Consider the following 24412-nt stretch of genomic DNA (forward strand, 5'->3'; position numbering starts at 1 on the left):
TTTCATCTTAAGCATCTCTGGTCTTAAAATGACCTGTTTACTAAGGCATTGTGTATTTTTCTTTATCACTGTCCCAGTAACTAGCCCAAATAACAAGTAAAATAAGTACAAAAAATGCAGTACAAAAATTGGAAAATTTCATTATATTTGTTTAACTTATTTTTTTGTTAATGAAAGCAGCAACTGGACACTGATAGAGATTGCGATCGACAGGTTGGGGATCACTGGTCTATATTAATATTCTGAGGTTTTAGAAACAAGCAGTCTGCAAAAGTTTGGATAAATGAGTATATAAAATTATCTGTTATGGAAAGTATATGAGACAAGAATGTATTACTAATTTTAAATGACAAGAGGAATAAAGCCTCATTTTAATAGAACCCTCTATATCACAAACTGACAGTTTAGTATGCTGGATTTTTTATTTTATTTTTTTTATTTGAAGCTGAAGCTACACAGGACAGAGTAACCAACACCATGATACAATTACTTGAGCTTTCAAATGAGGAAAAACTGGTAAATTAATATTCAGAATCACAATTATAAGCTTTCAAACTCATAAAAGGCAATTTCAGAAAGACTACTAAACAAATCAGAAAAGATGAAAAGACAACATTGTCTTGCATAAAGCATTAGTGCAATTGTCCTACATCATGATTAAATGCATTGTGAGAAGTTTAAGGTTTACAACCTGAAAGTTAAGAGAAACTAACAGCTGTTATTTAACTCTGCAAATCAATTCAGTGTGAACGTTTTCTATTCAGTGGAGCCATGACGTTTCTTCTGTTTTGGTTGTTTGATTGGTTTAACAATGCTGTTTGACAGCAATGTTGGAGAATCCATGAACCTGAGTGAGCTGAGGAGAGTCCAGTGAGACCAGAAGTTTCTGTGGGCCGTGACACGTGGGAATAAACTTCTCTGTCAGGCACACTGTGGCATTCCCTGCAATGTCACTGTGAAAGAAAGAAAGATGATTTTATAATACTGTGTAATTATATTTTAGTCTTTTTTTTTTCTTTTTTTTTTTTGATTAAATAATCACTGTTTAGCAACAGTTTGAATATAATGCAAAATTAATTTACGGTTTAAATAATTAAATCAATTTTACCCATAGTTGACAACTCTTGCATGCTGCTGTCCAAGTCCCACAAAGCGGAATACAGAGTTCTTCAGGACACGAGGCAGTGGATTCTGGAAAGTGATTTTGACTGGCACTTCTTGACCCAAGACAGCATCACTTACAGGCTGAGAAGAAGCACATACAAGACACAATTTAACACTAAATAATTCCAACCAATCAAAAGATTCAACAGTTAGACTCTAACTTTAAACTCACAGCGACAACAAGATCTGGTGTGCGCAGTCTGAAGTTGTACTGGGTGGCCAGAACCTGCTTCGTCTGAGCCACGTGTCCAAAGAGGTTGAGCATCAGTGAGGTGTGATCCACCAGGTGTTCCTTATACTCGTCATAACTCAGGGTCCATTCCAGAGCTCTGCCTATTATAGCAAAAATGACAAACACTGAATGAATACTCATGCTTTCATTACAAGTCTCTTTACCCATAAGCTGCATAATGCCAACTGGGTGGTATCATGTATTGCAACTCTATCACTTCTCACATTCAGCTTTATCTTTGAACTCTTTATGATTTCTTACATTCAGAGGGCTTGAGCTCGATGCATGTCTGGTCTCTCTTCAGGAAGGTCTTCCTGACTCCGGTGTAGTACGTGGCTGCAGCCTGGCTGTAGAGGGTGACGCTACGAGGTGAGCTGCATTTGTTTTTAAGATTGATGTAAAGCAAGGCATCCTTGCCCACACATAGTCCATCCTCTTTCAGGCTGACTTCACAGACAACATCCTCAGGACAGGGCAGTGGGTATGTGCATCTTCTCAAGCCATGACGAAGAGCTGTTTCCAAAGCAGTGCTCTTCTCAGAAGAACCTGATCAATAAAAGACAAAGTAAAATGCACATATGATTGAATCCCAGGAGAGATACCAAACTTCATCATTTCTAGAAGCCATGGTTCAAAGTATTGAGGGCTGAAGCAGATGTTTTAAGTGAAATGCTTGTGGGTTTTACCATATGGGTGTTTGTAGAACTTTGTGATGTCTACACGTTGATCTGAGCCGACAGCCTTGGTACTGATGCAGTGACCTACTACATCCTTCTCAATATGAACAACACCAAAGGTCCCGTCACATCTCCGCTGCCAGTAAACCTTATCATTGTTCACCTAGAGACACGACAGGAATCAGAAGTTATAATCGCTGTCTGTAAATTGTATGCAATGGTAAATTAAAGGAAATAACGCACTTCTGCGAAAAGGAAGGGCACATCATGCTTCAGGAAGACCTGCCCGCTGCGGATCGCAGCAACAGAGGTGGGACCGCAGCGGAAGAAGCCCTGGCTGGTCAGTTGAGGAGTGGAATCAACCACCTGCCAACCTCCAAAACCAGATGGCAGGTCTGGCCGAGTCATCCAGGCCTCATTCCACACATGGTAGTTCCTACATGGAAGAGAAGAAGAAAGATCTAGAAACACTTCATGGACATTCAGAGGAACTCTTGGTGACATTATAAATGGTAATGATACTTACCAGATTGGATCACGGTTCATGTGATCGATCAGCTGAAATTTCTCATCCAAGTAGACATCAGTTGACAAATGAACATCAGTGTCATGAGCAGAACAGAAGTTTGAAACTGGACGAGCAGGAACACCCAAACACCTCAACACTACGAGAAAGAGAAGAACAACAAAATAATTACATCTGTAATCACTTTCTCAAAACTTCTCCTTGTCCAGTCTGCAGGAACTCTTACGTGTGTTGGTGACTCCAGCAAAGGCCAAGCTCTGTCCATACTTGACTGGCGTTCCTCCACATTTGTAGAACTGTTTCAGGATGGCACTGCTGCTGCACCAGGATGTAGGAGCAGTTCCATCTCCATAGCAGTGTGACCAGTTACCCACCAGCACACCACTGCCTTTGCTGGCAATAACCTGTTAAGGAAATACAACTGAAAATATTATAGAAATACTGAATTAAATAAAAGAACAAATCTGACTATTGTGTCAGGCTTTCCAAATGAAATCAGGTGTTGATAAGAAGGAAATGAAGACTCACCATGTCAGAAACCACTCTGGAAATGTTAATGGGGCTTCCCCACCCTGAGCAAGGTGTACAGCTCTTCTCCAACACATACATACACGCAGACAAGATTCCCTTCTCAAACTAAGAATCACAGATCACAGAGGAAGAAAATTAGATATTGTGAAGCAACCCCTTCATGCTATATTGTGCACTTTTATATCTCAAGTATGGGAAGGTCAGGAAAAAACTAGAAACCATAGTGGTGCCTTAGTCTTTAACATATCATGAACATTTAGATAACTTTGAACTTTCATAATATATTAATGAAATGTTGGCTCTTACTTGACCAAAGTTCCATGTTTTGCAGCCAATCTGCTGCTTAGTTCCGTAGTAGATTCTGCCCATGTCATTCAGCACATACTCAGCTCTCTCCGCCTCATCACTCAGGTACACACAGTCATCTGATGAAGAGAACAATGGACTTTAAATGGAAAAGCATTTGTTTTCTTTTCTCATTCTATTACATTTTCATATTTAGGTTTCAGTTGTAATATTAAAGTATAATCAAACACGTACCTTTACACCAGGGGTTGAACAGCATGTAAATGTCATTTTCAGGAACATAAGGTAAAGTGAATCTTCCTCCTGGACAGTGTGTCACGACACTGAGCTGGTATCGTCCAACACAAGCAGTCGGAACAGAGTGCACACACAGTTTGATTCGGTTTTGGGCTCGTTCCACAATCTTTGCCCCCCAGCAGTCTTTCTTGAATTCTTCCACAATTGGAACGATCACATAAGTGCCGTCCCGGATGGATGGGATATGACCTGTTAAACATACAAAACAACAAGAGATTCCAGTGATGGTAGAAATGCTGGTTCAGCTCCTCACATGTTCCTCCTCTACATATGTAGATACAGTATATTCTCTGTTGTCTTGGATCATTTAGAAACTAACCTAGTTTGAGCTCCAGGTGAAGCTTGTCACAACTGGGATTGAAAGGACGGCACAGATCAACCCACATGTTGAAAACTCTGTCCTCTGCGGACGATGAGATGGTCATCAAGGAAACAATGTGTGTGATGCTCCTGACGATTCAGTCCGGTCCTGCACTTGAGAAGGTCGACTTTACTCACCCGGAGGACAGCATCTGAGAAAACATAAAAGCAGGGAACAGGTAATTCATTATCAAAAAGACAATTAATTTAGTTATTATGATTAAGAATAACACATTTCCCATCATACACTGCAGGACAAAGATAAAGGAAATGTGAAGACTCTTACTCTCTGCTCCACAGACTTGCGTGCTTGTACAGTCATCCACATAATTCTTGACGACGACTTCCTTTGTGTCATAATCATGGCATTGAGCAACAAAACCGTAAGGATTAGCGTATGAAGTACCCCAAGGATAATCATATGAAGTACTGCAAGGATAATCATATGAAGTACCGCAAGGATAATCATATGAAGTACCGCAAGGATAATCATATGAAGTAGCGCAAGGAGTAGCATATGGAGTAGTGCATGGGTTAACACAAGGGTTAACATATGGGTAGGCATAAGGGGTAGTGCATGGGTCAGTGCAAGGGTTAACATATGGGTAATGATAAGGGATAGTGCATGGGTTAACGCGAGGGTTGGTGTGAACCGGTGTGTAGTATGCTGGTTTCCTCCAGTTGTACTCCTGCAGTTTAATGGCTGGGAAACGGCCAACGCTGCAGAGGTTTTTGTATGGGTTGTATACAAAAGGCATGCTGGGCAAAAAAGAAGGAAATGAGAGTCATGAGTGTGATCTGTAATTGGTCAGTAGATGGTTAATAATTCATAAATTTGGTCTCTTTGTTCTTAGAAATTAGATCTCCAGTTTCTTTTTAAGCTGCAATTACTAGACAGCAAAAGACATATCCTTACATGAAACATTGAGCTGTTCTCAAAAAATGTAACTATATAAAGTTCATACCAGTATAATAGTTTTTAACCAACTCTCTATCCACAAAACAGCCTATGAAATCTAGATGTCAGCTTTCTAATAGAAATTAATAATTTGATAAAGTTTCAAACAATGTCTGAGATGATTACTTACATGGATGTTGTCCTTGTCTGTTCAGGAGAAACTGACCTGGAAACTGCTGCAGAAAGTGAACAGTAAGTCCTGCTTTAACCAGCTTGTGGCTCGTTCTGTAGTTTGTCTCTACAGCAGACGGGATATTTATACTACATCTCCATCTCCACCCCATCCACAGCTCATAGCTGAAGTGTGAATAGTTGTCCTCTTAAGAAAGCCATTAAAGGATTTTGAGTCATATTCATTTAATTGTTTCTTTTAGAGGATTAATGGGACAAGTTAACATCTTAGTTCTTTGTTCTAAACATTCATTTTAGACTAACATCTATACCAGAGAATAGAATTCATTAAAATCAGTGTGACACTGCCTATGCTGGATACACCAAGATATTGACAACAGAAATAAAACGCATATATTATATATAAACTTAATTTTAAACTTATATTAATGTGTATGTTGAATTGTACTTATTGCAGTATACATTAACATTCTCTCAGACACCTAGATATCAGAAACATTCTATAAGCAACGTGTCTATATATTTCATAAAGACCCTGTTTGTTAATCTTTTTATATTAAGAAAGCAGCACAATGATTTGTGCATTTGTTGCAAAGGAGAAAAAAATATATTTGTACATACATTTGAAGAAATTAAGCTCTCTTCAACAGAAGAGATTTTAAAGCCACATTTGCTCTGATACATACAGTAATAGTGCATTATTAAATTTAAATAAATTGCAGTATTGATAGGAGTCCATTACTGTTAATTCTACATTTATTCTCATGATTGTCAGAACAAGGATGACTCTTTGATATATGACTGTTAGTCAGTTATTAAATACAATGACTCGTAAAATTGGAAAGCAGAGAAAATGAGTATGAAAATTCTCATGCTAGAGATTTTATTTAAAAAAATGACCTGTTTAATTTTCATGTTCATCTTTAATTAAATTTCTCCTTTTCCCTGACAGAATATAAAATGCTGCTTCAGGCCCTGTGAATAAAACAGCGTCCCCATGCAGTGATGTTGGAAGATGTGTCTATCTGACAAGAGCAAGTGGAAGTAAGGAATCTGATTTCATAACTTCAAATCAGCACCTTTGGATTCATCAACTATGTTATAAAAGGCATTTTCAAATAGGTCATGATTTTTTTTTCTGAGACAATATAATTGTTCACTATCCCAAACCTGAACCTCATCCTCCACCCAGAAGGCGTATGAGAAAATAAGTAAAAAAAAGCCTTTAATATGACCAATTAAATTAAAATGACCCAAATACATCCATAAATCAATTGTTCAGCACATAATTAAAAGAATAATAACTCTACAAAGGCTTTAGCAAATTGTTATAACATAACTACAGTGTGTCTAGTAATTCTGTTTAAACTTGACAGAAAACAATGAAAAGGACAATAGTCATTTATTCAGTATTCATTTAGTCTGACTGTCCATCCATCATCCATCATTCTGTCCTTTCATTCATCCATCCATATTTCATTCCATCTATCCTTTAATCCAAATCGAAATCAATCCATCAGAATGGATTTACTTAAAATGATGTTGTGTTTATCACACCATAATAATTTAGTTTAGTCAGTGAAATCAGTGCAATTTGTGATGGTGTGACACAGTTGATGTTGGATGGAAACCAAAATTTTGTAGATGCAAAACTCTCAAGAAGTGCTCAATGAGGTATCAGCACTGGACTTTTGAAAAACAGGGATGCTCTGATACCGCTGTTTAGGGCCGTTTCATAGTCAACGCGAGAAACGCGAGCAAGCAACGCGAGCGACGTGCTCCCTTTCATAGTCTAAACAGTGAACGCAAGCGTCACGGTTGATGCGTGTATGCAATACACTGCTCACGCAACAGGGGGTAGTAGAGTCGGGTGATATTAGTAGAGTCGGGTCGCGTGATATTCAGATCACAATGGCAACTGAAGAGGAGTGTATTCTGTTGCTGATGAACTATCGTATACATGTGGATGAATACGTATAAGTTCGCATAATTTTTCCTCTTCGCCCTCCATTGTATTCAAACCTTCTTCTTCTGTAAACACAATATACTTGAATTAATGTACAATACTTGCAATGTCACCCCCACCGACAACGCATAGTATTTCGTGAATCGGCGTGTCGCGTATCAAAAACTAGGACCACACATTTGGCTATGCACCGACGCCTAATGGCGGCCGAAGCGTAACGATGAGTAACCTCGGGGACGCGTATGTGTACAGATGCGTTGACTATTAAACGGCCCTTACTGTAAATTTATAATATCCAAAATTTGTATTATGTATTACAGACCAGCGAGTGTGATTTCACCAAGTACAACATGTTCCTGGAACAACATTCCAATCAACCAATCAGAATTGAGATGCACACTGATTTTAGGAAAACATTATGGGTAGGGTTAAGTTTAGGGGTACGGATTGGGTTAAGTCTTTATTTCTGTACAATAATGTTGATCCAGGATCATCAAAAGGTGTTGATCCAGGAATATGTATTACCTGGCAAAATCACAATGACCTTTACAGACCACTATTATAATGCTCTAGTCAGTCTTACCCATAATTAATCTGACATGCTGCAGACCAAGTCCATCAATACAGAAATATCCAAGACAGTAGGAACCACACATGAACTGTTGATGGTCACTGGATTTGTCTTGGAAAAGAAAAACATGTATTTGGAAAGGTTGGGGCATTTTCTCCTCTCTATTTTACTTAGCTACATCACAGAAACTACTAGACTTTTCATGTCATGATCTGTTGTCATCAAGTTTCTATCTTTCAATTTCAGACTTTTTTAGTGCAGTTGGTTATCGGTTGAATTATTATTATTATTATTATTTAGTACACTTGTTTTCATGATTATTCATTGGCAGACAGTTTAATTCTTTCAATAACATAATCTCTTTAAGAGTTCTCTCTTTAAAAAGCTGCATGCATTTACAGACAGACATAAAAGTGTTCTTTATATTATTAATATATTCATTTTCATTTTCATTCAAGTTCATTTTATTTCACTTCCTTTAAAAATTTGATTTTACATTACACTATACAAAATGTGTGAATGTTTTGCATATTACACAAAACAATGCCAGTGACAAAACAGTGTCTTGCTTTCAGCAGAAGCAAACATGAATTGCTCCAACATTTTTTGGTAAATGGGTGCAGTGACTTTAGTTTAAAAAAAAAACACAATGGACCAAACATGAGCAGATGACATTGCACCCAAAAACATCACAGACTGTGGAAACATAACACTGAACTTCAAGCAACTTGGGCTATGAGCTTCTCCAACCTTCCTCCAGACTATAGGACCTTGGTTTCCAAATGAAAAACAAAACTTGCTCTCATCTGAAGAAAGGACTTTGGACCACTGGGCAACAGTCCAGTTCTTTCTTCTACTTAGCATAGGTAAGACACCTCTGGCTTTGTCTGTGGTTCAGCAAAATCCATGACACATCTGTGTGTGGCCTCTCTTGATGCCTTGACCCCAGCCTCAGTCCTTTCTTTGTGAAGTTGACTCAGAGTCTTGAATCGATGTTTGCTTGACAGTCCTCATAAGGCTGCAGTTCTCTCTGTTGGTTGTGCATCTTTTCCTTCCACACGTTTTCCTTCCACTCAACTTTCTGTTAACATGCTTGGATACAGCACTCGGTGAAAAGCCAGCTTCTTTCTCAATGAATGTTTGTGGCTTACCCTCCTTGTGAAGGGTGTCAATAATTGTCTTATGGACAACTGTCAGATCAGCAGTCTTCCACATGACTGTGTAGCCTAGTGAACCAAACTGAGAGATCATTTTGAAGGCTCAGGAAACCTTTGCAGGTCTATTTAGTTGATTAGTTGATTTGGCATGTCACCATATTCTAATTTGTTGAGATAGAGACAGTGAATTGGTGGGTTTTTGTTAAATGTGAACCAAAATCATCACAATTACAGTTTTTTCCAGTCGCTAACAAGCATTTGTCCAGTTGTCACATTTTCAAAACTCTAAACACAATAAGCACAGCATCTCCCTATTGTGACCATACCATTCACACATTTCATGTCGTTTTCACACAATATGGAGTCATTAAACACATTTCCACAATGCTTACATTTTCTGAACAGACAAGCTATACCTCCCAACAAAATTATGGATCGTTTTTGTAGTATTTACAAATGTTAACACACAACATCCCACAATAGCAAAAACTATGTTCCAAACCTTAGATACAGTATAAAAACCTCTGCTTCGGCGATGATATCAGTTCAAAAACAATATATCTTAGCTGATTATGTTGTGTAAATTTGGCCAACCACAGCTGATTCCAATCTGGCTTAGACTCAATGGCAGGGGTTATTTTTTTCTATTACATTGACACTTATACAATAAAAGGAGGACTTTGAAGAGTGATATTTTTGGAAACAGAAACATAAAAAGACAAACACTGTAATGTATGGACGAGGAAGAGTAAGAGCAAAGGGCCCAGTGAGAGGAGCAGGAGCAGTGAGAGAAGCAGGAGCAGTGAGAGATGCAGGAGCAGTGAGAGGAGCAGGAGCAGTGAAAGGAGCAGGAGCAGTGAGAGATGCAGTGAGAGGAGCAGGAGCAGTGAGAGGAGCAGGAGCAGTGAGAGATGCAGTGAGAGGAGCAGGAGCAGTGAGAGGATCAGGAGCAGTGAGCGGAGCAGGAGCAGTGAGAGATGCAGGAGCAGTGAGAGGAGCAGTGAGAGATGCAGTGAGAGGAGCAGGAGCAGTGAAAGGAGCAGGAGCAGTGAGAGATGCAGTGAGAGGAGCAGGAGCAGTGAGAGGAGCAGGAGCAGTGAGAGATGCAGTGAGAGGAGCAGGAGCAGTGAGAGGATCAGGAGCAGTGAGAGGAGCAGGAGCAGTGAGAGGAGCAGGAGCAGTGAGAGGAGCAGGAGCAGTGAGAGATGCAGTGAGAGGAGCAGGAGCAGTGAGAGGATCAGGAGCAGTGAGCGGAGCAGGAGCAGTGAGAGATGCAGGAGCAGTGAGAGGAGCAGTGAGAGATGCAGTGAGAGGAGCAGGAGCAGTGAGAGGAGCAGGAGCAGTGAGAGATGCAGTGAGAGGAGCAGGAGCAGTGAGAGGATCAGGAGCAGTGAGAGGAGCAGGAGCAGTGAGAGATGCAGTGAGAGGTGCAGTGAGAGGAGCAGGAGCAGTGAAAGGAGCAGGAGCAGTGAGAGATGCAGTGAGAGGAGCAGGAGCAGTGAGAGATGCAGTGAGAGGAGCAGGAGCAGTGAGAGATGCAGTGAGAGGAGCAGGAGCAGTGAGAGGATCAGGAGCAGTGAGAGGAGCAGGAGCAGTGAGAGATGCAGTGAGAGGAGCAGGAGCAGTGAGAGATGCAGGAGCAGTGAGAGGAGCAGTGAGAGATGCAGTGAGAGGAGCAGGAGCAGTGAGAGGAGCAGGAGCAGTGAGAGATGCAGTGAGAGGAGCAGGAGCAGTGAGAGGATCAGGAGCAGTGAGAGGAGCAGGAGCAGTGAGAGATGCAGTGAGAGGTGCAGTGAGAGGAGCAGGAGCAGTGAAAGGAGCAGGAGCAGTGAGAGATGCAGTGAGAGGAGCAGGAGCAGTGAGAGATGCAGTGAGAGGAGCAGGAGCAGTGAGAGATGCAGTGAGAGGAGCAGGAGCAGTGAGAGGATCAGGAGCAGTGAGAGGAGCAGGAGCAGTGAGAGATGCAGTGAGAGGAGCAGGAGCAGTGAGAGGAGCAGGAGCAGTGAGAGATGCAGTGAGAGGAGCAGGAACAGTGAGAGGAGCAGTGAGAGGAGCAGGAGCAGTGAGAGATGCAGTGAGAGGAGCAGGAGCAGTGAGAGGAGCAGGAGCAGTGAGAGATGCAGTGAGAGGAGCAGGAGCAGTGAGAGGAGCAGTGAGAGGAGCAGTGAGAGGAGCAGGAGCAGTGAGAGATGCAGTGAGAGGTGCAGTGAGAGGAGCAGGAGCAGTGAGAGGAGCAGTGAGAGGAGCAGGAGCAGTGAGAGATGCCGTGAGAGGAGCAGTGAGAGGAGCAGTGAGAGATGCAGTGAGAGGAGCAGGAGCAGTGAGAAGAGCAGTGAGGGATTGTTTTTATCCCCCCCCCCCCTTTTTTATCTGGGCTTTTTGCTGTTGTTGTTTTTTGTTCAGAATGCTCTTATGTGTTTCATGGATATTTTGTTCACTGTAAGCAATACTGTCAAACCTTTTCTGTTCTATCATACCGTGTTTCTACAGTACCTCCTACAGTAAACAGTAAAGGAAAAAAATAGCTTTTTACTGGAATGCTTTTGAATGTGAACATTACTGTACATTTGGGCATACAGTTCCTAACCAAGAGATTTAGTGCACTGTAAACCCTGATAAGTTCACAGAACTCAAAAAATATTTTGTAACAGATTACACAAAAACATTTAAGTGATGTTTTTAAATGTTTTAAGTTTACATAAACTTAAAAAATTTAATTCCAGTTGCCTTAAATTATCTCAGAGTTATCTTAAATAATTATATTTCTGAACTTATAATTAGGGAGTAATTCACTCATAATTTTAAAAAAATAGCTTTTTACTGGAATGCTTTTGAATGTGAACATTACTGTACATTTGGGCATACAGTTCCTAACCAAGAGATTTAGTGCACTGTAAACCCTGATAAGTTCACAGAACTCAAAAAATATTTTGTAACAGATTACACAAAAACATTTAAGTGATGTTTTTAAATGTTTTAAGTTTACATAAACTTAAAAAATTTAATTCCAGTTGCCTTAAATTATCTCAGAGTTATCTTAAATAATTATATTTCTGAACTTATAATTAGGGAGTAATTCACTCATAATTTTATCTATTTTTCAACTCCTATAATGTGGGAAATACACTCAAAATTTGGCTTTTGCTGTCCATCCTCAGTCTAACCACAGGCTCTACTCTTCACCACAACGGTAACACTACAAATCAATTTCATGCATACTGAGTATTTTACACTGTTAAAGAGTTGGATTCCCATGCTAAACATGGACAAAGTTTCAAAAACATGGACAAAGTTTAAAAAATTAAGTTGTACGTTTGAAGGAGTATTTCTGTTCCAAAAATACTCCTTCCGGTTTGTCACAAGTTTGGGAAAGTTTTTTTCGAGTATGGCTCTGTGTGACGTTAGATGGAGCGGAATTTCCTTATATGGGTCCTGAGGGCACTTCTGCCGGAAGAGTGCGCGCTCCTGTATAGCAGAGCACTGAGAGCACAACAGACATTCACTGATCAGAGCGAGAGCGTCGCGAAATGTCACAAAAGGAGTGTGTTTTTGGTTGCCAGGGCAAGACAACCCTGCACAGATTACCAAAGAAAAAACAGCATTAAGGGACCAGTGGATGGAGTTTATTTTTACAGAGCATCAACGGAGTTGTGCAAGTGTTTGTTCCCTGCATTTCGAAGATGCTTGTTTTACAAACAAGGCCCAGTTTGATGACGGATTTGCGTATCATTTATTTCTTAAGGATGATGCAATCCCAACGAAAAAGGGTCACGATGGTGTGTTGGAACCGCAGGCGGTGAGTAAAACTGCTTCAAATATCTCTGCCTCCTTGTTAGTGCGTCCGCCTCCCATGCTGGAGACCCGGGTTCGAGCCCCGCTCGGAGCGAGTCGTTGCTGCTGCTGCTCTCGTTCAGTTTCAGCCTCGGGATCTGATTCTGGATCATAAATAAATGGCTGAATCTGACTGTTAGCCATGGTTTGTTTTGGATGTTTTTTTACTCACGGTAATGTCACAGCTTCCACATGCTCCGCCCACACGTCACGCCTCCAGCCGGTCGTGTTTTTCCGGGAAAAATCGGTACAGACTATCTTTCTCTTATGAATATAATAAAACTAAAGACTTTTTGGAGTTATGAAGGATACAGTACTACTCTATAGGTACTCAAGGTTAACAGGATATTGAGTGAAAACGAGCATTTCACCCCCCCTTTAAAATACTTCAGTCTGTGTGCACTGAATTTATTTAATACATTTGAGTTGAATTACTGAAATGAACTTTTCCATGAAATTCTAAGTTATTGAGACACACCTGTAATAACTCATGGGATCCTGATAAAATGTCATGGCCACGTGATAAACAAACCTGCATGACCATAGAAACCCGGGATTATCAAAAATAGATCAAACTATTTTATTAAGATTAAACATTTAATTTAATATTTGTATATGATTATTATTATTACATTAACTTATTAGGGCTATATTTTATATTTATTGTTTTATATGCTTATATTTCCCTTTTCAATTAATGTATCACTTTACCTAGTTAACATTTTGTATAAATATGTTAGTATTTGCTAGCCTACAATACATTTTGTAAATAAATGCCTGACAATTATGCCAATAACTTTTTGAATTTATGATTGTATTTATGCCCTAAGTGAAGATAAATGAGCCTGTTGTGTTTTCATTTACAAATGAAACTATGTGAATGATTAATTTCTCAATGAAATACTATAGCATTTATAATTATGGTCCATTAATTAGCCGAAATAAAATGAAAATGTATGTTAAATTTAAAATGCAATCTAGCAAAAATTCTAGACAGCCTAAGCAAAGCTTTATTGGCATGCCGAACATTTACAGTAGGCTATTATTTAAAAAAGTATTCAGAATGTTAGGTAAAGAGACTGAAATGAAGGGGGAAAATTAATTAAAACAAATAAAAAATATAACCAATAATAATAGGCTAATAACAATAATTAAAATATTATGGGGAAAAGACTACTTACTGAGTTACAGTTCATTTTAATGACGTGTTTGTAAATGAAGATCAGCGCAGACAAAGGCTGCAGACAGCACACCTTGTTTGTTATCTTTATTTTATAAATGCACAAATGCACAAAGTTTTGCTGTTATTATATCTGTATACAAAAAAAGGTAGACCCTTCACAGATTCCATTGATGTATTGCTCTTATCTGTATGATCAAAACTGAAAGTGTAATTTAAGTTCTTTTCGGGATTATCAGGAAAAAATGACTCATAACGCGTATATGCGTTAATTGACTCCAGAGGGTTAATGAACTGACAAGACTGTAGGATGGATAAAAAGGTTTTCTTGTAGTCCTATTTTATATTATGCACTTTATGTAACAATTATTCATGATAAATTTGAATGCTGATTATCGCATTTAGTCTGATAGCCAAGGACTATGGTTAATATAATAATTTAATAATGTCATAATTTCTGTAATAAATAATATAATACTTTCTAACTTGCTATGATAATGCAGGTTTATTTACATTTAATTCATTGCCATGAGAAAAATATGTAGTAGTTCCCTCAACATAAGAAGACATAATATCACGTTCCCACAAGTTAATATGACGTTCCCTCAAATTAATATATCGTGGTCATGACATATCAGGATCCCATGAGTTATTATGTTGTGGCTAAAACAAAACTAAGTGAAGTGACCATGTCTCCTTAGGGGCACCATAGAAGGAAGATGCAGGGAACAGGGATTGTAATTTTGCAGTAACTGATGTTGTAGCTGCAAACAAGTGTTTGTGCTTTTTTCTACATAGATCTATTAAAATACTGATATTCTGGTCTATTCTTGGACGAATTTACCATGTATTCTATGCTCATGCATCCATATAACCCTCACCACAAATCCAGTATTTATGTGTTTTAATTTTATTTATTTTTTACTATATTTCGCCTATAGTAAACAGTAACAGTGCCTGCTTTTAAGTTTTTCATCTTAAGCATCTCTGGTCTTAAAATGACCTGTTTACTAAGGCATTGTGTATTTTTCTTTATCACTGTCCCAATAACTAACCCAAATAACAAGTAAAATAAATACAAAAGTACAAAAATTAGAACATTTCGTTATATTTTTTATATAGGAATAAAGCCTCATTTTAATAGATCCATCTCAATATCAAGAACTGACACAGTTTAGTATGCTGGATTTTTTATTTTATTTTTTTTTATTTGAAGCTGAAGCTACACAGGACAGAGTAACCAACACCATGATAACATTACTCGAGTTTTCAAATGAGGAAAAACTGGTTAATAACTATTTAGAATTACATTTATAAGCTTTCAAACTAAATGGCAATTTCAGAAAGACTACTAAAAAATCTGAAAAGATGAAAACACATTGTCTTGCATAAAGCATTAGTGCAATTGTCCTACGTCATGATTAAATGCATTGTGAGACGTTTAAGGTTTACAACCTGAAAGTTAAGAGAAACTAACAGCTGTTATCTAACTCTGCAAATCAATTCAGTGTGAACGTTTTCTATTCAATGGAGCCATGACGTTTCTTCTGTTTTGGTTGTTTGATTGGTTTAACAATGCTGTTTGACAGCAATGTTGGAGAATCCATGAACCTGAGTGAGCTGAGGAGAGTCCAGTGAGACCAGAAGTTTCTGTGGGCCGTGACACGTGGGAATAAACTTCTCTGTCAGGCACACTGTGGCATTCCCTGCAATGTCACTGTGAAAGAAAGAAAAAAAGAAAGATGTTTTTATAATACTATGTATATTGTAAATAGTTTTTTTATTTTATTAAATAATTAGACTAAATGTTTAGCAACAGATATAGAGTTTGCCATTATTTTCAGCAATCATAATTTATATAATTAATTAAAAATTAAATTGAATGATGCAAAATTATTCATTATTTTATTGAGCTATAAATTAATTTTACCCATAGTTGACAACTCTTGCATGCTGCTGTCCAAGTCCCACAAAGCGGAATACAGAGTTCTTCAGGACACGAGGCAGTGGATTCTGGAAAGTGATTTTGACTGGCACTTCTTGACCCAAGACAGCATCACATACAGGCTGAGAAGAACCACATACAAGACACAATTTAACACTAAATAATTCCAACCAATCAAAAGATTAAACAGTTAAACTCTAACTTTAAACTCACAGCGACAACAAGATCTGGTGTGCGCAGTCTGAAGTTGTACTGGGTGGCCAGAACCTGCTTCGTCTGAGCCACGTGTCCAAAGAGGTTGAGCATCAGTGAGGTGTGATCCACCAGGTGTTCCTTATACTCGTCATAACTCAGGGTCCATTCCAGAGCTCTGCCTATTATAGCAAAAATGACAAATACTGAATGAATACTCATGCTTTCATTACAAGTCTCTTTACCCATAAGCTGCATAATGCCAACTGGGTGGTATCATGTATTGCAACTCTTTATCACTTCTCACATTCAGCTTTATCTTTGAACTCTTTATAATTTCTTACATTCAGAGGGCTTGAGCTCGATGCATGTCTGGTCTCTCTTCAGGAAGGTCTTCCTGACTCCGGTGTAGTACGTGGCTGCAGCCTGGCTGTAGAGGGTGACGCTACGAGGTGAGCTGCATTTGTTTTTAAGATTGATGTAAAGCAAGGCATCCTTGCCCACACATAGTCCATCCTCTTTCAGGCTGACTTCACAGACAACATCCTCAGGACAGGGCAGTGGGTATGTGCATCTTCTCAAGCCGTGACGAAGAGCTGTTTCCAAAGCAGTGCTCTTCTCAGAAGAACCTGATCAATAAAAGACAAAGTAAAATGCACATATGATTGAATCCCAGGAGAGACACCAAACTTCATCATTTCTAGAAGCCATGGTTCAAAGTATTAAGGGGCTAAAGCAGATGTTTTAAGTGAAATGCTTGTGGGTTTTACCATATGGGTGTTTGTAGAAATTTGTGATGTCTACACGTTGATCTGAGCCGACAGCTTTGGTACTGATGCAGTGACCTACTACATCCTTCTCAATATGAACAACACCAAAGGTCCCGTCACATCTCCGCTGCCAGTAAACCTTATCATTGTTCACCTAGAGACACGACAGGAATCAGAAGTCATATGTCATTATAATCACTGTATGTAAACTGTATGCAATGGTAAATTAAAGGAAATAACGCACTTCTGCGAAAAGGAAGGGCACATCATGCTTCAGGAAGACCTGCCCGCTGCGGATCGCAGCAACAGAGGTGGGACCGCAGCGGAAGAAGCCCTGGCTGGTCAGTTGAGGAGTGGAATCAACCACCTGCCAACCTCCAAAACCAGATGGCAGGTCTGGCCGAGTCATCCAGGCCTCATTCCACACATGGTAGTTCCTACATGGAAGAGAAGAAGAAAGATCTAGAAACACTTCATGGACATTCAGAGGAACTCTTGGTGACATTATAAATGGTAATGATACTTACCAGATTGGATCACGGTTCATGTGATCGATCAGCTGAAATTTCTCATCCAAGTAGACATCAGTTGACAAATGAACATCAGTGTCATGAGCAGAACAAAAGTTTGAAACTGGACGAGCAGGAACACCCAAACACCTCAACACTACGAGAAAGAGAAGAACAACAAAATAATTACATCTGTAATCACTTTCTCAAAACTTCTCCTTGTCCAGTCTGCAGGAACTCTTACGTGTGTTGGTGACTCCAGCAAAGGCCAAGCTCTGTCCATACTTGACTGGCGTTCCTCCACATTTGTAGAACTGTTTCAGGATGGCACTGCTGCTGCACCAGGATGTAGGAGCAGTTCCATCTCCATAGCAGTGTGACCAGTTACCCACCAGCACACCACTGCCTTTGTTGGCAATAACCTGTTAAGGAAATACAACTGAAAATATTATAGAAATACTGAATTAAATAAAAGAACAAATCTAACTATTGTGTCAGGCTTTCCAAATGAAATCAGGTGTTGATAAGAAGGAAATGAAGACTCACCATGTCAGAAACCACTCTGGAAATGTTAATGGGGCTTCCCCACCCTGAGCAAGGTGTACAGCTCTTCTCCAACACATACATACACGCAGACAAGATTCCCTTCTCAAACTAAGAATCACAGATCACAGAGGAAGAAAATTAGATATTGTGGAGCAACCCCTTCATGCTATATTGTGCACTTTTATATCTCAAGTACGGGAAGGTCAGGAAAAAACTAGAAACCATAGTGGTGCCTTAGTCTCTAACATATCATGAACATTAAGATATCTTTGAACTTTTGTAATATATTAATGAAATCTTGGCTCTTACTTGACCAAAGTTCCATGTTTTGCAGCCAATCTGCTGCTTAGTTCCGTAGTAGATTCTGCCCATGTCATTCAGCACATACTCAGCTCTCTCCGCCTCATCACTCAGGTACACACAGTCATCTGATGAAGAGAACAATGGACTTTAATCGGAAAAGCATTTATTTTCTTTCCTCACTCTATTACATTTTCATATTTAGGTTTCAGTTGTAATATTAAAGTATAATCAAACACGTACCTTTACACCAGGGGTTGAACAGCATGTAAATGTCATTTTCAGGAACATAAGGTAAAGTGAATCTTCCTCCTGGACAGTGTGTCACGACACTGAGCTGGTATCGTCCAACACAAGCAGTCGGAACAGAGTGCACACACAGTTTGATTCGGTTTTGGGCTCGTTCCACAATCTTTGCCCCCCAGCAGTCTTTCTTGAATTCTTCCACAATTGGAACGATCACATAAGTGCCGTCCCGGATGGATGGGATATGACCTGTTAAACATACAAAACAACAAGAGATTCCAGTGATGGTAGAAATGCTGGTTCAGCTCCTCACATGTTCCTCCTCTACATATGTAGATACAGTTTATTCTCTGTTGTCTTGGATCATTTAGAAACTAACCTAATTTGAGCTCCAGGTGAAGCTTGTCACAACTGGGATTGAAAGGACGGCACAGATCAACCCACATGTTGAAACTCTGTCCTCTGCGGACGATGAGATGGTCATCAAGGAAACAATGTGTGTGATGCTCCTGACGATTCAGTCCGGTCCTGCACTTGAGAAGGTCGACTTTACTCACCCGGAGGACAGCATCTGAGAAAACATAAAAGCAGAACACAGGTAATTGGTTTTCAAGCAATTAATTCATTAATTTATAATGAGTAAGAATAACACATTTCCCATCATACACTGCAGGACAAAGATAAAGAAAATGTGAAGACTCTTACTCTCTGCTCCACAGACTTGCGTGCTTGTACAGTCATCCACATAATTCTTGACGACGACTTCCTTTGTGTCATAATCATGGCATTGAGCAACAAAACCGTAAGGATTAGCGTATGAAGTACCGCAAGGATAATCATATGAAGTAGCGCAAGGATAATCATATGAAGTAGCGCAAGGAGTAGCATATGGAGTAGTGCATGGGTTAACACAAGGGTTAACATATGGGTAGGCATAACGGGTAGTGCATGGGTCAGTGCAAGGGTTAACATATGGGTGATGATAAGGGATAGTGCATGGGTTAACGCGAGGGTTGGTGTGAACCGGTGTGTAGTATGCTGGTTTCCTCCAGTTGTACTCCTGCAGTTTAATGGCTGGGAAACGGCCAACGCTGCAGAGGTTTTTGTATGGGTTGTATACAAAAGGCATGCTGGGCAAAAAAGAAAGAAATGAGAGTCATGAGTGTGATATATAATTGGTCAGTAGATAGTTAATAATTCATAAATTGGGTCTCTTTGTTCTTAGAAATCAGATCTCCAGTTTCTTTTTATGCTGCAATTACTAGACAGCAAAAGACATACCCTTACATGAAACATCAGGCTGTTCACAAAAAAATTTACTATATAAATTTCATACCAGTACAAGAGTTTTTAAACAACTCTTGATCCACAAAACTATGAATTCTAGATGTCAGCTTTCTAATAGAAATGAATAATTTAATAAAGTTTCAAACAATGTCTGAGATGATTACTTACGTGGATGTTGTCCTTGTCTGTTCAAGAGAAACTGAACTGGAAACTGCTGCAGAAAGTGAACAGTAAGTCCTGCTTTAACCAGCTTGTGGCTCGTTCTGTAGTTTGTCTCTACAGCAGACGGGATATTTATACTACATCTCCATCTCCACCCCATCCACAGCTCATAGCTGAAGTGTGAATAGTTGTCCTCTTAAGAAAGCCATTAAAGGATTTTGAGTCATATTCATTTAATTGTTTCTTTTAGAGGATTAATGGGACAAGTTAACATCTTAGTTCTTTGTTCTAAACATTCATTTTAGACTAACATCTATACCAGAGAATAGAACTCATTAAAGGGACAATAAGTAACTTTTTAGGTATTTTATTATCTAAAATCAATATTTTTATTCATAAATATGCCCTCAATGGTGTACAAATACCTATGCCAATGTTTAAACTAATCCTCGTAAATGAAGAATTTATTATCTTTATATACATGGGACGGGTAGGTCGATGGAGGCTTCCATGTAGTTCCGCCATCTTGCAAAACTATAATAGCAGAGAGGGACAAAAAGTACTAAGCCAACGCGTTTTCGGTCAGAGCCAGAAACGCAGGTGCAGAGCAGTGAGAGGCGCTTGAAACTGCACCGGCAAGTTTAAAAGTCTGGATTGCATTCTTATTATGGACCATACATATGCCGCGCCACAGGAGAAGAAAACATCGTCGCCAAAACAGTCAAAAATAGAACGTAAAAGGAAACGTGACCGTAGATTACAGAAAACAATAGTTAATGTCGGGGAAGCTTTTTCTAGGTGGAAAGAGCTAATGCTGGATAAAGATTTCAAAAGAGACGCTGAAGTGGCCAGTTTTCTTCTCGACAGGTAAGTCAGTGTTACAATCTATATTACAATATTTTTTTTTATATCTAACAATGCACATTATTCAGAAAATATAACGAATAAAGAAGACATAACTACTAATTACAATATTTCATGTTTTCCACAGTCAGTAATTCATACTGTAACATTCGTTTGTTTATGGTCATGTTGCAGTTTGTTTGAAATAACACACCTGTTCACCTGAAGGAAAACTCGACGAAGTGCTATTAGAATACATCCTGTTAAAGCTTTTTGGTACATATCGCCTACCGTAGATGCAACGCGCATTTGTAAAAGCGAGGCGCTGGAGAGCAAAATTAGTTTGAATGCAAAATACAATTTCACCACTAGATGGGAGTAATTCCTACTTAGTGTCCCTTTAAAATCAGCGTGACACTGCCTATGCTGGATACACCAAGATATTGACAACAGAAATAAAACGTATATATTATATATAAACTTTATTTTAAACTTATATTAATGTGTATGTTGAATTGTACTTATTGCAGTATACATTAACATTCTCTCAGACACCTAGATATCAGAAACATTCTATAAGCAACGTGTCTATATATTTCATAAAGACCCTGTTTGTTAATCTTTTTATATTAAGAAAGCAGCACAATGATTTGTGCATTTGTTGCAAAGGAGAAAAAAATATTTGTACATACATTTGAAGAAATTAAGCTCTCTTCAACAAAGAGATTAGAGAAGATTTTAAGGCCAAATTTGCTCTGATACATACAGTAATAGTGCATTATTAAATTTAATTAAATTGCAGTATTGATAGGAGTCCATTACTGTTAATTCTACATTTATTCTCATGATTGTCAGAACAAGGATGACTCTTTGATATATGACTGTTAGTCAGTTATTAAATACAATGACTCGTAAAATTGGAAAGAAGAGAAAATGAGTATGAAAATTCTCACGCAAGATAATTTATATAAAAAAATGACATGTTTATTTTCATGTTTTATTCTTTAATTACATTTTTCCATTTCCCTGACAGAAGATAAAATGCTGCTTCAGGCCCTGTGAATAAAACAGCGTCCCCATGCAGTGATGTTGGAAGATGTGTCTATCTGACAAGAGCAAGTGGAAGTAAGGAATCTGATTTCATAACTTCAAATCAGTATGCACCTTTGGATTTATCAACTATGTTATAAAATGCATTTTCAAGTATGTCATGATTTTTTTTTCAGGGACAATATAATTGTTCACTATCCCCAAACTGAACCTTATCCTCCACCCAGAGGGTGTATGAGAAAATAAGTAAAAAAAAAAAAAAGCCTTTAATATGACCAATTAAATTAAAATGACCCAAATACATCCATAAATCACATTATTAAAAGTGTGTCTAGTAATTCTGTTTAAACTTGACAGAAAACAATGAAAAGGACAATATTCATTTATTCACTATTAATTCAGTTCATCTGACCATCTATCCATCCACCCATCATTCTTTCAACCATCCATCATTCTGTCCTTTCATTCATCCATCCATATTTCATTCCATCTATCCTTTAATCCAAATCGAAATCAATCCATCAGAATGGATTTACTTAAAATGACGTTGTGTTTATCACACCATAATAATTTAGTTTAGTCAGTGAAATCAGTGCAATATGTGATGGTGTGACACAGTTGATGAAGATGTTGGATGGAAACCAACATTTTGGAGATGCAAAACTCTCAAGAAGTGCTCAATGAGCTTTCAGCACTGGACTTTTGAAAAACAGGGATGCTCTGATACCGCTCTTTACTGTAAATGTATAATCTCCAAAATAATTTGTATTATGTATTACAGACCAGCGAGTGTGATTTCACCAAGTACAACATGTTCCTTGGACAACATTCCAATCAACCAATCAGAATTGAGATGCACACTGATTTTAGGAAAACATTATGGGTAGTGTTAAGTTTAGGGGTAGGGATTGGGTTTAATCTTTATTTCTGGACAATAATGTTGATCCAGGATCATCAAATGGTGTTGATCCAGGAATATGTATTACCTGGCAAAATTACAATGACCTTTACAGACCTTTATTATAATGCTCCAGTCAGTCTTACCCATAATTAATCTGACATGCTGCAGACCAAGTCCATCAATACAGAAATATCCAAGACAGTAGGAACCACACATGAACTGTTGATGGTCACTGGATTTGTCTTGGAAAAGAAAAAAAAATGTTTGGAAAGGTTGGGGCATTTTCTCCTCTCTATTTTACTTAGCTACATCACAGAAGCTATCAGACTTTTCACGTCGTGATCTATTGTCATTCTTAAACACTTCTCAGAGACTGAAATCACTGTTGTGGGGAGTTAACTAATTTTGTGTAATAATATGGCATAAATACCTGCTTTTACATTTTTAAAAGACGCACAAAAGCAAAAAATAAAAATAAATACATAGTTTCTTTATTTGGCTGATAAATTTCAGCTGATTTGTCACATGAACTGTAATTCAGTCCTAGTCCTATTAAGTACTATTTGTTGTAAACATTAAATTTTACACGGATGCAATAAATCACTCAAGTCTTTGCGTTTTAACATTTCAAAATTCCCACCAAAAAAATTACATTTATACTAAGACATCTTAACCGACATGTTAGTCATCTTGCCTGCCTTCGAGACTTCTTAACTGACATCTTAACCAACATCTTAACTGCCTTCAAAAATTGGCCAAATGAAGGCATCTCAGGAGACAGGAATTGTAGCTTACACTGAATTCAGACGTGCCTTAATGCCTTTCTACCCTTGAATTTGTCCTCCGAAGGCAGCCTTTTTCAGTTTTTGGATGCAGTCTTTAATGTCTCGTTTAACTAATGACCCGATATAGTCCGGCTATGTGTAACCCACTTCTATCCCAATAACCTTTCGATTTTGTTTCATGTCGTTTTTTTTTGGCAAAATAACTTGTGAGATGTATAATATTCCATCTTTCCATATATATATATATTAGGGCCGGGACTCGATTAAAAAAATTAATCTAATTAATTCACAGGGATTTATAGTATACCATTTAATAATGACTGAATACATAAGCTTAAGTAACAAAATATTGTTTATTTTTGTTCAACCAAGTCTAGCAGACCAGTTAAATTTTTGCCATTAAGTGTAGCAATAGCATATTTAGAAACAATTTAGAAATAGTACATTTCAGAAATTCAGGAAGCTTATAGGTGCTGGAACCTTCTGTAAACTGTTTTATAAGTAAAACACAATACTGTCAATTACATTCAGAACATTGGAAACCCTGACTATTAGAAAACATCTCTCTGTTGCTTCAGAGGCCATAACTAAGTCCAACTCTCAATAACCTTGGCCAAAACAATAAAGAGTTCAACATAAACTGTTGCACCAACAAAATAATACATAGTTCAACATAAAGTGTAAAGTCCACGCTAGCTGCTATATGTTTTGCGTTGAGGTGATACTTGAGACTCGATGTGCTGCAGTGATATGCGAAGCGAACGCTAGTTGGTGCTCCAGTATAATCGGTCCGCCGAAACTCATCCAGTGAGAAACGTTCCACGGTGCAAAAATAAGTTATTAAAAATGCGGGAAATTTTTTCTGTAATTAATTAATCTTAATTAACGCGTTATTTTTTGTGTAATTAATTAATCTCAATTAACGCGTTAAAGTCCCGGCCCTAATATATATATATATATATATATATATATATATATATATATATAT

General features: G+C 38.3%; 1 protein-coding gene, 2 long non-coding RNA genes and 1 pseudogene across 3 annotated transcripts; 2 read left to right on the plus strand and 2 right to left on the minus strand.

Annotated features, from left to right (window-relative positions):
- Window positions 1–423: 423 nt before the first annotated feature.
- LOC113080279 (protein-glutamine gamma-glutamyltransferase K-like) lies at window positions 424–4851 on the minus strand (annotated as a pseudogene).
- Window positions 4852–6148: 1297 nt separating this feature from the next.
- LOC113080282 (uncharacterized) lies at window positions 6149–16666 on the plus strand. The gene is made up of 3 exons (XR_003281831.1): window positions 6149–6227; window positions 16413–16477; window positions 16551–16666. It is a non-coding gene; the product is annotated as an uncharacterized LOC113080282 (long non-coding RNA).
- On the minus strand, window positions 15358–19552 carry LOC113080280 (protein-glutamine gamma-glutamyltransferase K-like). The gene is made up of 13 exons (XM_026252483.1): window positions 19102–19552; window positions 18776–18967; window positions 18394–18645; window positions 18160–18278; window positions 17851–17958; window positions 17549–17726; window positions 17323–17461; window positions 17040–17232; window positions 16796–16949; window positions 16370–16654; window positions 16047–16207; window positions 15819–15955; window positions 15358–15605 (listed from the first exon to the last, which is right to left on the minus strand). The coding sequence occupies exons 1-13, from the start codon at window positions 19523–19525 to the stop codon at window positions 15458–15460; spliced, it is 2490 nt and encodes an 829-aa protein (XP_026108268.1). The 5' UTR covers window positions 19526–19552; the 3' UTR covers window positions 15358–15457.
- LOC113080281 (uncharacterized) lies at window positions 18862–20034 on the plus strand. Its single transcript, XR_003281830.1, has 3 exons — window positions 18862–18994; window positions 19116–19198; window positions 19878–20034. It is a non-coding gene; the product is annotated as an uncharacterized LOC113080281 (long non-coding RNA).
- Window positions 20035–24412: the final 4378 nt, after the last annotated feature.

The sequence above is a fragment of the Carassius auratus genome, unplaced genomic scaffold (genome assembly GCF_003368295.1).
Source record: "Carassius auratus strain Wakin unplaced genomic scaffold, ASM336829v1 scaf_tig00030649, whole genome shotgun sequence".
NCBI lineage: Eukaryota > Metazoa > Chordata > Actinopteri > Cypriniformes > Cyprinidae > Carassius > Carassius auratus.

Excerpts from the sequence above, each read along its gene's own strand:
- LOC113080280 (XM_026252483.1), bottom strand. The coding sequence starts at position 19,525 with ATGCCTTTTGTATACAACCCATACAAAAACCTCTGCAGCGTTGGCCGT. Across the intron at positions 18,968-19,101 it reads GCAAGTCTGTGGAGCAGAGA|ATGCTGTCCTCCGGGTGAGT; the intron begins GTAAGAGTCTTC and ends ATGTTTTCTCAG. Across the intron at positions 17,959-18,159 it reads AAACATGGAACTTTGGTCAA|TTTGAGAAGGGAATCTTGTC; the intron begins GTAAGAGCCAAG and ends TGTGATTCTTAG.